This window comes from Polyodon spathula, chromosome 10 (assembly GCF_017654505.1).
Source record: "Polyodon spathula isolate WHYD16114869_AA chromosome 10, ASM1765450v1, whole genome shotgun sequence".
Classification (NCBI taxonomy): Eukaryota; Metazoa; Chordata; class Actinopteri; order Acipenseriformes; family Polyodontidae; genus Polyodon; species Polyodon spathula.
The window spans coordinates 40,992,297-41,004,598 of NC_054543.1; the positions used below are offsets into that span (position 1 = coordinate 40,992,297).

The 12,302-nt window shown below is 35.8% G+C and overlaps 1 protein-coding gene across 1 annotated transcript in view; it reads right to left on the reverse strand.

Moving 5' to 3' along the window:
- Positions 1-2,083: 2,083 nt before the first annotated feature.
- LOC121321960 (low-density lipoprotein receptor-related protein 1B-like) overlaps positions 2,084-12,302 on the reverse strand; it is a 63,207-nt gene continuing 52,988 nt past the window's right edge. Inside the window, exons 11-15 of the mRNA XM_041261347.1 lie at positions 12,050-12,230; positions 7,387-7,606; positions 6,693-6,882; positions 2,798-2,920; positions 2,084-2,291 (exon numbers count right to left, since the gene is read on the reverse strand). Coding sequence (XP_041117281.1) covers positions 2,113-2,291; positions 2,798-2,920; positions 6,693-6,882; positions 7,387-7,606; positions 12,050-12,230 — 893 coding nt within the window. The 3' untranslated portion in view covers positions 2,084-2,112. The remainder of the gene's footprint in view (positions 2,292-2,797; positions 2,921-6,692; positions 6,883-7,386; positions 7,607-12,049; positions 12,231-12,302) is intronic.

Genomic DNA, 12,302 nt, shown 5'->3' on the forward strand with positions numbered 1-12,302 from the left:
TGTGGTGGCCCCTTGGTAATAAGATATCCAATCACAGTTTTAATTTAAATCTAGATTTGGGACAAAACTATATGAAAATGTTCCTGCAACATTCAAAGTAATTTTTATACTGCCTGACAAAATAAATCTGAGAACTGACACACACTGCATAACAGCTGGGAATCTTCAAATTATGCAGATGAAATCAAATGTGAAATGTGAAAAAAGCAATAATTACATCCGAAATACCTAAGTAAAATCGTTTGCTTTAGACATGAATCCTAGGAATCAGTTTGCTGCGGAATATTGCGGAAGAACACCGATTTTCTCTGTCGAGAATTTTTAGTTTTACACTTGGGGCGGGGGAAAAAACATGCAAGGCTTTTTTTGGTTGTTTGATATATACTGTAAATCATCAACATAGGCAAGTTTCCTTTAAAATTTAGAAAACATACTTGTTCAGTAAAACTGCTTCTGGTGTACAGAGATCAAGGTTGAACGAGGCGCACTGTCAGTGTCACATTCGTATTGAAACATAGCTGCAATTTACTTCCATATCCAGTGCGTTTTCACTACTCAACAAGCTGTTTAAAGATGCTGAAAACAATAAAGATCACCCCTAAAGATCGGTTCAATGATTTTGGCAATAGCCATCCGGGTGACAAAGACTATGAATACCATTTTTGGTTTTTATTATTACTACACAGACATATGTGTGATGTTTAAAGTAAAATGATACCTTTGTTTATATTATTGATTGATGGCACTGATGAGTTTGTAACTTCCTTAGAATTTGAAAGTGAACCAGTAAACTGTTATTCAGTAGTACTTTGTGAATCTTATAATATTGCATAATTGATGACTCAATTTTAGCCTTTTATTTTAATTGCGGAATAACGTGTATTATGTATTTATTTATCTGAATCCCTGGTTATAAAGAACATCAGAGAATCTCACATTTCCAGAAAAATTACCCTTTTTGTGACACGCGTGGCTTTTAAAATATAATATGTAATATAATTTCCATCTCCCTCTAAATCGTCCCCTTTTCCTGTTAAAGATTTTTAAACACAGGAGTGAAATAACCCACAACTTCAATGTGTGAAGTAAAAAACTGAATATAAAACTACTGTATAGTGCAGTATATAACTTTGCACTGTTGACATAGCCCCATTATCTAAATTACCAACTGACTAATCTAAATGGTTACCCATTTGTAATAGTTAACCAAACTTAATGGCCCGGATGAGACATACAATCGAGGTCCTAGTGTAAGTGACTCTGCAGCAACAGTTGTAATGCATAGTTCACCCCCTAATCTCTGTAAGTTGCTTTGGATAAAAGCGTCTGCTAAATTACTAATTAATAATAATAATAATAATAATAATAATAATAATAATAATAATAATAATAATAATAATAATGTTGTGTTTACTTTTTTTTTTCTCACTTTGACATGTCTCTCTGGGTATCCAGCAGAAGTTAAATAAGATCCATGTTCCTTTATAAAAGCTGAAGATATTCAAGTAATCGCTTTAAGTACAATTAATGTATGTTGCAACCTGGGTCACACAATGCACTTTTACCTGAACATGTAAAGTTGGACTCATCTTCATTATTTCCACAGTCATTTGTTCCATCACACAACCATCTCTTAGGAATACAGCGATTATTCAGACACTTAAACTGATCAGCAGGGCAGCTATGATTATCTGAAAAGGTGTTGAATCCAAAATAGTAGCCATTTAATGTTTCTAAAGGCAAAGTCAGAATTCAGTCAATAGTTGGAGTAATTATATATATATATATATATATATATATATATATATATATATATATATATATATATATATATATATATATATATATATACTATATTATATATTACAAAGGTCCATTTTCAAACCTTTATAACCTTTGTTTTTTTTTTTCTTTTTACATTACTAAAAATGCTGACAAATGTATGTACACTAATTAAGAAACGGTGGGCAATTTTCATCAAAATGGATTCATTAGAAAGGCATGGATACTGTAGATGCCTTTTTAAATAAATAACAGTTTTATGCAGGTCACTTACAGTACACTTGATACTGTGTGTGCAATGACTAGAAAGGGAATCTGTTAAAATTGTATTTAGTGTCTAGATGAGGATAGATGGGAAAACAACATACAGCAGGTCTCAAGTCCTTCATCACTGCCATCCAAACAGTCATCATCTCCATCGCATTTCCAGCTTGCTTGAATACATCTTTTGTTCTTACACTGAAATTCGTGACTTTTACATAGCTGAGGCAAGACTTCCCCTGAAGTAACTTCAAAAGAGAATTATATTTAAATCAATTTCTTTGGACTCAATAAAGACCAAAACACATTTATCATTAGTCATGTGCAATCAAAACTGGATTTAAAAAGTACTGGATCATGACAGTATTTCAAAAATGCTCAATTCGACCAAGGAAAAGCAGACTTCAAACAATACTGTTTGGTGCTCAAAAAATAAATAAATAAATAGTGTGTATGACAGGCTGAATCACCACTGCAAGCTGGTGCAAATTACAGTACTAGGTATGTTTTGTTTTTTTATATGCTGCCAGCAAAAACATTTGGGGGAAATATAATAAACATGGATAACATGGAGCTACATCTGTTTTGATTTGATAAACACATGATGAATCCTAATAAATACTGTTACACATTTGATGTATTTCCCAAAATGCTTTTTCCCTAGTTAGAAAGTTACCCCAGGTGGCTTGAGCTTTTCATTTATACCTGAATTGTTGCCAGTTTATTACAAAAGAAAATACTGAAGCAAGCTTACTTGAACAGGTCACATTGTTTTGCTCCATGTGCTGGTTATCAGCACAGGCACAAACCCTGCCTCCAGGAATGGCCAAACACAGAGTACTACAGCCTCCATAGTTAACACGACAAGCATTGTCACCTGTAAGATAAAACACACATAGAAATGAGTAAATCATGTAGACTGCTTGTGTACTACCTGACATTTGAAGTTTTTGCTCATCATAATCTTCATTAGCAATTTGTGCTGCTCAATATTTTTTGGCGAAGGACAGAAGCATTAACCTTTTCACTGTCACACAAATAGAAATGTTGGTGTTTCCTCTGTGTCATGGTAAAAAAGGAAATATTATATTGTTCAAATACATTCTTTGTTAAAACATATTACAATGCACATACACTAGCATCGCATAAGTGATATCATTTAACCAGAAAGACTTGCTTATAAAATGTGGTTCATACATTAAGCCCGGGACACACCAGCACAACGCATCACTTCGAGTCACTTTTTGATATAATGTGTTTCAGTGAGATCGGACACAGAGACGCTTCACTTCACTGCGGTCCGGATTTCTTCAAGAGCAATTCTGAAGCGCTGCTTCACTGACGTGTGTGCTCTCGAACTGATGTGACGTATTGTATTAATTAGATCAGTTTGCAGCCCTTAAATTTATGAAACTGTGAATGCAACGTGGAGTTAACATTCAGACCAGGTGGCATGGGGTAGTTCTATTATTATATACATGTATTTCAGTTCAAAAGTATTTTTTTATTATATATTATTATTATAATGCACAAGGCTGCATGCAATATATGCGTTTTAGTCGATAAACCCAATTATTTTCAATTTTGTCTTATTAACAGTGTTTCAGTTCTGTATAATATACTGGTATAAATCACTCATATTCGATTGTTTAGCCTATTACATTTTTATTCATTGTTTTTTGCAGTTGTGCTTTTATGTATTATGTTCATATCTTAGATATTGATGCATAACAAGTTTAGAGTTAACTTACTAAACAGTTGGCCAGTCTACCAGTTACAGTATAAAGACAGGACTCATTTATACACCTCTCCCCAATCAAAAACTAACGTAGATTACAATATTATATTAAAGTAAAATAGAAATGATTTACAATATTCTGTGTCAGTATTGTTCTATTCAATTACAGAATGCCTCGTCTCACTGCGTTCATCTACCATGGGACAGTTCCTATAGTGTTGAAGTAGGCTTTGAATCCATCACGAACCACACACAGATATTTCTTTATTGTTTTTCACACAAAATGGTTGCCTGGTGTTTTTTTTTTCCCTGGCTAAGGTCCGCGTCAAAATAAAAGCAATGTGAAGACACATGCTGGTGTGTCCCGGGCTAACCGCTCGTCAAAATATAAACAAAGCGACGCATTGGTGTGTCCCTGGCTGACCACGTGTCAAAACAGAAGCGAAGAGACGCGCTGGTGTGACCCGGGCTAACCGCATGTCAAAATAGAAGCGAAGCGACGAGGCGCGCTGGTGTGTCTCGGGCTAATCGCATGTCAAAATAGAGGCGAAGCGATGCACTGGTGTGTCCCTGGCTAACCGCGCATCAAAATAGAGGTGAAGCGATGCATTGGTGTGTCCCTGGGTAACCGCGCGTCATAATAGAAGCGAAGCGACACGCTGGTGTGTCCCGGGCTTTATACTTGCTGTCATCAGTGCTCTCTGATAAACAAAAAAATCAGATGTAATATTATAAACGTGTGAACTTCATTTAAAAATAACATATTTCAATGTTTTATAGCGTAAATGAAGACTTGGCATCTTTACATTATACAATGCATACAATCTTCTTACAATTCATTGTATATGGAAGGCTGTGAGAACTTTATCAATTGCGAATCATGGGAAACAGTGAGAAAAGGTAATAGGATGGGAGGTAAAAACAAACATACATGAATAGTGGAACACACACACACACACACACACACACAGAGCCAAACTGCCACATTTGTATGTATATTTGTGTTTTGTATGTTTATAAAGCAGTCATTTTGTCCTGTTGGCCATTATGCGTTCACTCCCAGCATGTGGGGCCATCTCCTTAGCAACGTGACAGGTGGTTATGTGTGTCAATGATTTCCATCATTGCTGGTCCTATTACTGCTTCACATCTGGATTGTTATAAACATATATCATTTCTTATGCTTTCCAGTGGGATTACAGGATAACCCCCCAATGCATTTCATAAATTACAAACCACATTTTTCATGTGTGCTATTTCTGTATTCAAAGAGAAATTGTACAGCAAGATAAATTAATGTGATTACACTTCTCCCCCTAACCACCCAATTTAAGAAACTCACAGCATGATATAATAAATGGTTGAGATACTCCCTGCATTTATCTTCTAATAGAAATTATTTATTTAAAAATAATCTGATTCAACAGAGTATTTTATATTAGGTTATGTCAGTAATCAAGTTAACAAACAAGAAAACAGAACTATAGTGTATAATCAAGATGTGGCAAAGTATATGTGTAACATAAAACATAGCAATGTCTAGTGTGCCATGTTTTTACACATCAAGATCCAGTCATAGCTCACATGCAGTCAGAGAAACAATATGTGAAATAATTTAAATTTACAAAAAAGTAACAAGACTTACTAAGAAAGTAATATGACTAGGATTACATTTTAATTGTGACTGGGAAATTTAAACAAGTATCAAGTACGCAATACCACACACATTACTAAATATATCAAAAGTGATCACTGTTCCCTTAGAGAAGAGTATTCACCATGGCAAGAGCGCAGTAGAGGATAGGTAAACAAAACAAAGGCATGCTAAAGCACAAGAACAGTATTTGCCTACAGAGGGTTAGAGGAAATTCACTGCAAATTGCATTTGTGGGTGGTCTAAACACTTCTGGCTTTTCAGAGAATAAGGCCCTACAAAAAACAGATTTGTAAACAATTCAATACAAAGAAATGTCAAACCAGTTTAAAAATAAATACTGTACACTTAAATGGATATTGTGATGAACTGCGGTTCCTGCAGGCAGGGTGGCTTCTCACAGTTGGAGGTGGGATGCGAACCTGGGACCTCCCACCCTGAAGAATAGTGCCAATGCCATTGTACAAAAGAGCAAGCTTGCGTCACCTAACAGCCCTAACCTCTAGCCCTGTGCATGCTACAATACAATAACACTGGTTTCATCCTGCACTTACCACATAACATTGGCAACCATGCATAACAACAATCCAGGGGGTGAGAGCATATACTATTAAATATATTTGCAGACCAATGGGTGTTTATCCATTAGATCCCCCTGTAAGAGACTTTATGAAAGGTATGCCAACATATCCAGGTAAAGAGACCGATTTTCAACGATCAGTCTTAGGTTAGAGTCATATCAGTCAATCAGACATGGACAGCAAATATATGAACAGACAAGCATGTACATGAATAGATTTGAATATAGTAGTGTTTATACTGAAGAGGCACAGTACAATAGACAGAGAAGGTCAATGACTTTTTTTTATTATTGTGTTGATTGATTTGTCTCTAGAAAACATTACACCTGAAAGTGTTTCACATCTCAGCCCTGTGTATTACAGTAGTTGCTATAAATTATAGGCAGAAAGATGAAACAGATGCCAAGAAACAGGAAATGCTTACTGCATGCATTCTTAAGGTTAACATTAGCATATAGTGCATTTCAAACTGATAATACCTTCTGAACCCGTCAATTTATTTTAAGTTCAATGCATTTCTTTTCAATCTTTTCAATTCCTAAGGAAACAATCTGTAAAGTATTTTTTTGTATTACATCTAACTTGGCTTTTCCATCATAGTCTAACATAACAGAATAAAAGGATGGCTTTTATTTTATTTAACAGCACCACAAATGTAAAGAGTTTACTTTCTTACCTTGCTGATTTTGTGCATCATAGACCCGTAGAACAAAGAGTGGGGGTCTTTCACTTCTTAAAAGAGTCACGTTTTTGGTCAACAGGTCCAGTTGGAAAATTGAACCATTCATATAATCGGTCCAGAAAATATAATTATGGTAATGTGCTATTCCAAACGGATGGTTCAGTTCTTTCCCATTGTACACCACCTAAAATGAAGAAGAATAACTAAAATGGTTACACAACTTCTGTTATGGAAGGATTAGAAAAGGAGAAACAGTTAGAGGTTCTTCAGACCAATGAACCATGCCCCATTGCTAGCACAACTTTTGCCCCTTGGCAATATTTAAATTGTTTTAAATGACCAATGCAGGTACACATTCACTTTATGATACAACTGGTGGACAGTGTTATACTACACTGTTCCACGCAGTCAGGATAAACAGGTCTACATGTTTTCCCATGAGAATACTTTCTTTGTCTACTTCATATTTAAATGACTGCATGTCATAAAAATGCACATTTGTACAATTCCTGTTAGGCATCACCATATTATGTATTGCACATTTTAATGCACTTAAAATACAGTGAAAGAACATATTTTAGTTTAGTTTTGAATATTGTTGTAGCAACTGTACTTTCACTATTCACTTCAGAAAACAAAACCCTAAACAATATAGCAGAGATAAATACTCTGTTAACAGCATACTTACCATTCTTTTTGTGCCATTTAGAAAAATCTGCTCAATGTGATCATAGTAGGCATCACACCAGTACAGTTTGTTGTTCACGTAATCAAGGGCTAAACCATTGGGCCACAACATCTTTGAAGTCACAAAGTTCTGCCGATTGGAACCATCCATCCATGCTTTTTCAATTCTCCCAACACTGTCATTGACTTCGTCTTCTTCCCAGTCAGTCCAGTACATCCAACTGAAGAAAAATACCATGTTACACAGATTATCATGTGCGTGTGTGTGTAATATATATATATATATATATATATATATATATACTATATATATATATATATATATATATATATTCAAACCTGTTTCAAGTTAGGAGTGCAGCCATCCTTTCGTTTGTATGCTTGTTCTAGTAAAAATATTTTTTATCTACTAAAATGAAGAAAATGTTTTTTAAAAGACTACAGTAAATCCTGTCCTATTTTCAACTGTGTGACCCATTGATCTTTGGGACTTCAATCTACAAACTAAGGTCGGTGTACCTATTTGAGAAGTGAGAGTAAGCCCAAAAAGTCTTTTTGTTTTAATACGCAATCACCATATATGGTCGGCACCTCATTGTGGTTAAGCATTGCACTGCACAGACGTTTCTTTTTTTCTAATTTTATATATTACACACAGACACACACACAGAGCATCAAAAGAAACTTATCACTACTACAGCACATTTATTCTTGAAAAAACAGGTATATAAATGATGGACACTGACTAAATGTTTTTGGTTTCTTCTTAATCACTCGATCATTAATCCTTGACCATGACACACTTGAGTGACTGTGACTGAAGCGTATGCACTTAATCACCTAATTAGTGAGACAGTTGATTGGACACTGGATATGGAGTGATTTCAGAGTTGAATTGCATGTTTGAATAAAAGAAAATCACACACAAAAAAAAAAAAAACAATATGCCATGCCTGTCAAGAGAGCAGTGCCTTTGTGCAATTGGCATTTTGTAGGCTGGACTAGGGCAGCGTACTGTGGCTCGCTGTCTTGGGTGCTCACAGCCAGCCATTTCAAAACTGGTGAGACGGTATAACCAGACACACTCTATCAATGACAGGCCACAAACTGGGAGACCAAGAGTCACAACACATGCCCAAGATCGACAGATCATTTTGCAGCATCTTCGTGATGTCAATTGTTAATCAGCTCAATAAAAGGTCAGTGCACCTGCTCTAAAACAGAGTTTGTCATTGTTCGACCACAGCTAGTGAATTTTATCCAACTATAAGCAATAAGTTTATTTTGATGCGCAGTGTATGTGTGTGTGTCTATATATATTGTGTGTGTGTGTGTGTGTGTGTCTATACATATACATATATATATAACCTCCTGTGGTTGTGTTAAACCTGTAAAGCCAATCAAGCCCAATCAACAACAAAATAAACTATAAAGAATTTGTTTGTAAAACTGTAACCTGGATATTATAACAGCGGAAAAGTAATATGTTGATGAAGGATGCTATTTTAAGCTTCTCCTAGCTTTGAGGAAGGAGGGTCTCAAAGGAACACCCAGCATTTATTAGGACAGCTGTTTTAATATTCTTATGCAGGCACAGAATAATGTGCAATACCACTTTACTTTACAGGCTATATTTAAATGAATATGATAATCACTTTATGTATGAGAAATTAACCCTGTTTGAGTTTATATTCTAAGTACAGATTGTTGCCTTGTCTACTCTCTGTGATTACATTGTATAAAAAAAGAGCACATATTTTCGCAGAACATATCCTATCGTCAGGGTTTCTAACACTGATACCTGTAGCACACTGAAATTAAAGATATGTTAATTATCAATTAATTGTTTACATCCAGCAGACATTCTAAATAACAACTCAATGCAGATATTTAACTAACATGTAAATGCAACTCAAACACAGGTAATTTTTGCTAACACCAATTGTATCATGAGATACAAATGATACACTACCTCTATTACATTGCAATACAACAAACAATCCACAAAAGATATGTGCAGGGCAAATAAGTGTGTACAGTAATATAATGGGTGCCTAGGCAAACTGTATTTTCGCAGAACATATCCTATCGTCAGGGTTTCTAACACTGATACCTGTAGCACACTGAAATTAAAGATATGTTAATTATCAATTAATTGTTTACATCCAGCAGACATTCTAAATAACAACTCAATGCAGATATTTAACTAACATGTAAATGCAACTGGGCATTTGTCTTGTGAACAAAAACAAAGCACCCCCCAAGCATAAGTTATCACGTACGTTTCTCCCAAGCTGCTCCGCTCCCTCCACTGGGTCCCTATCGCCACTCACATCCGATTCAAAACTCTTGTTCTTGCCTATTGTTGCCTCGACCGTTCTACCTCCAGACTATTATTTCTCTCTACACCCCCACTTTCCCCCTCTGCCCCTCTGCCACAGACACTGCTCCCCCGCCTCCAGAGCCCTTCTCCACCCTTGCCCCCCAGTGGTGGAATGACCTACCTATGGATATCAGGACTGCTCAGTCCCTGACCACCTTCTGGTGCCTCAGACACACCTGTTCAGGCAGCATCTGTAAACCTCACAACTCTTGACTATACCCAACTGTATCAGTACTTGCATCACCTTGAACTTGCACTTAACTGCTCCACACTTTGCTGTATTCTATTACTGCTTTCAATCAATTACACTTATATAATTATACCCCATTGGAGGCCAATTAAACAATTACAGGTCTGGTTGCAACAAAGTCCTGCAGTAGGATGGATTGGAAGAGCCAAAGTTGCTGCCCCCTGATTTAAAGGGATAGGTTGGTTATACTTTAGTGTTTCCAAAGATAAAGAAAAGCAATGTTTAATACAATTTAAACCACACCAGGAGGTTCAGTAAAGACTCCATTTTATGATTTATACTTAAAATCCATTGAACTGGATACAGGGACTGGGGAGGACTGAAGGCCCGGTTATAATTGCAGCTTATTTTACCTTGCTCTGCTGAAGCAGACTCTATTGTATATTACTCAAGACATGTTCAAAGTGTTCAACCTCTCCCATCTCTGAATTGGACGCTTTCTTTTCCCAAGAAGGTGCATATGACAGTATTCTATCTCACTGGATTCACAGATGTTTTTTTTTCACTCTCAGTGAGGGTGATAATGAGATTGGCCTCATGCCATCAAACACAGTTAATTATTGCTAACACCAATTGTATCATGAGATACAAATGATACACTACCTCTATTACATTGCAATACAACAAACAATCCACAAAAGATATGTGCAGGGCAAATAAGTGTGTACAGTAATATAATGGGTGCCTAGGCAAACTGTACAAGGCTAAACATTGTTAAACATGGCAGTAAATCAATGAAATGTGTTAAAAAAAAAAAAAAAAAAAAAAAAAAAAATCACTTTATATTAAGGTTACAAATCCACATTTGGTGACCTGGAAAATGTGAACAGTATTTTGTCAATTTTTTACTTCACATGCTGTTTTGCATTTTTGGCTAATGGTTGAATGCATGCCCGTATTAAATGAGCTATGCCGCTATTGCCATCCTTCTCCCAGCCAGCAAGTAAGCAAGGGTCAGGGTAACTGGGGTTGGGTTTTTTTTTTCTCCTAAATGCTGGGAAGGTGGCAAGCTTGCTTCACTTTTAAAATTGGATCTTTGCTAACTTGGTTTTGTTTTTAGGGTAGCAGTTCTCCTTTAATATAGAGCTAAAATTGTATTTGTGAGACAATAACAGACCTACTGATTTACAGACTATGGGTCATAATAATGGATCTTTTATGTAATTAAAGAAACTACAAAATGATATTGCAAAAGTCTACTGGAAGCTATAGTAGTAGTAATTATTTTGTATATGAAAACTACAACGTGGTATGTAATTCAATATGTTAAGGACTTTATGAAGCAAAATTATTTAATTCTATAGGGTGATGCAAAACTTTTAGGTGATTCCCCTCTTTGGCTTTCTGATGATTATAGATCCATTGGGGCAAAGTCAGCAGTATTCAATAGCATTGGAAGGCATTTTCACTCTAAATGGCATGGGCCTTTTTCTTAGAATTGCCTGTAGGTTGAACCTCACATGCAGTTATATTGCTTTGTGTGATCAGTCTGATGCTCAGATATATCTGACCATGCATTTTTATTAGTAAAGACAGCAAACAGTGACTAATCAACATAACAGTATTGACCGTCTAAGGTCAGTTAATTGTTACTGGTATACAAATCCCTGTCAGAAATTACTAATGGCGAAGATAATTTTCCACTGATGTTACCAGCCCAACTAGTTAATGGAATTACAGCCAATTTAGCTAAAAGCACAAATTACAAAAAGTATGCAAACATTCAATAAGCCAATTCCAAACCAACTTCTGTAGGCGTGAACATTTTGTTGGCTATTTGCTATTAGATCAGTGTTATGCCTCCAAGCACTCAGCTGTACCCACACTACACACAAAAATCAGAGGACGACTTTACTTAAATAGCCGGTTATTATTTTAGTGTTTGGCTCTACAGGGAGAGTTGACACTTGCTTCAAATGTATGTAGATAATATAAAAAGTCCAAACAGTTGAATTACAGAATACACCAGATCACACAAATACAGCAGATGTAGGTTATTCAATAAAATAATGTACAGCAGATTAATCATACCCATTTAGTGGGTCGACCACAATGCCTCTTGGATGGGACATATCTCCTTCCAACAGCGTCTTCCTGGTTTGAGATGCCTTCTCCAATCTGGCAACATTGATTGTTTTTCTATGTCCATCATTTGTCCAGTACAGATTATTTCCAATCCAGTCCACTGAAATTCCTTCCACATTGTCAAGATCTGTACAGAAAAAAACAAAAACAATTGCTGCTTTGATCCTCAACCACATGTAACTTATCAATAGCTCAGTTT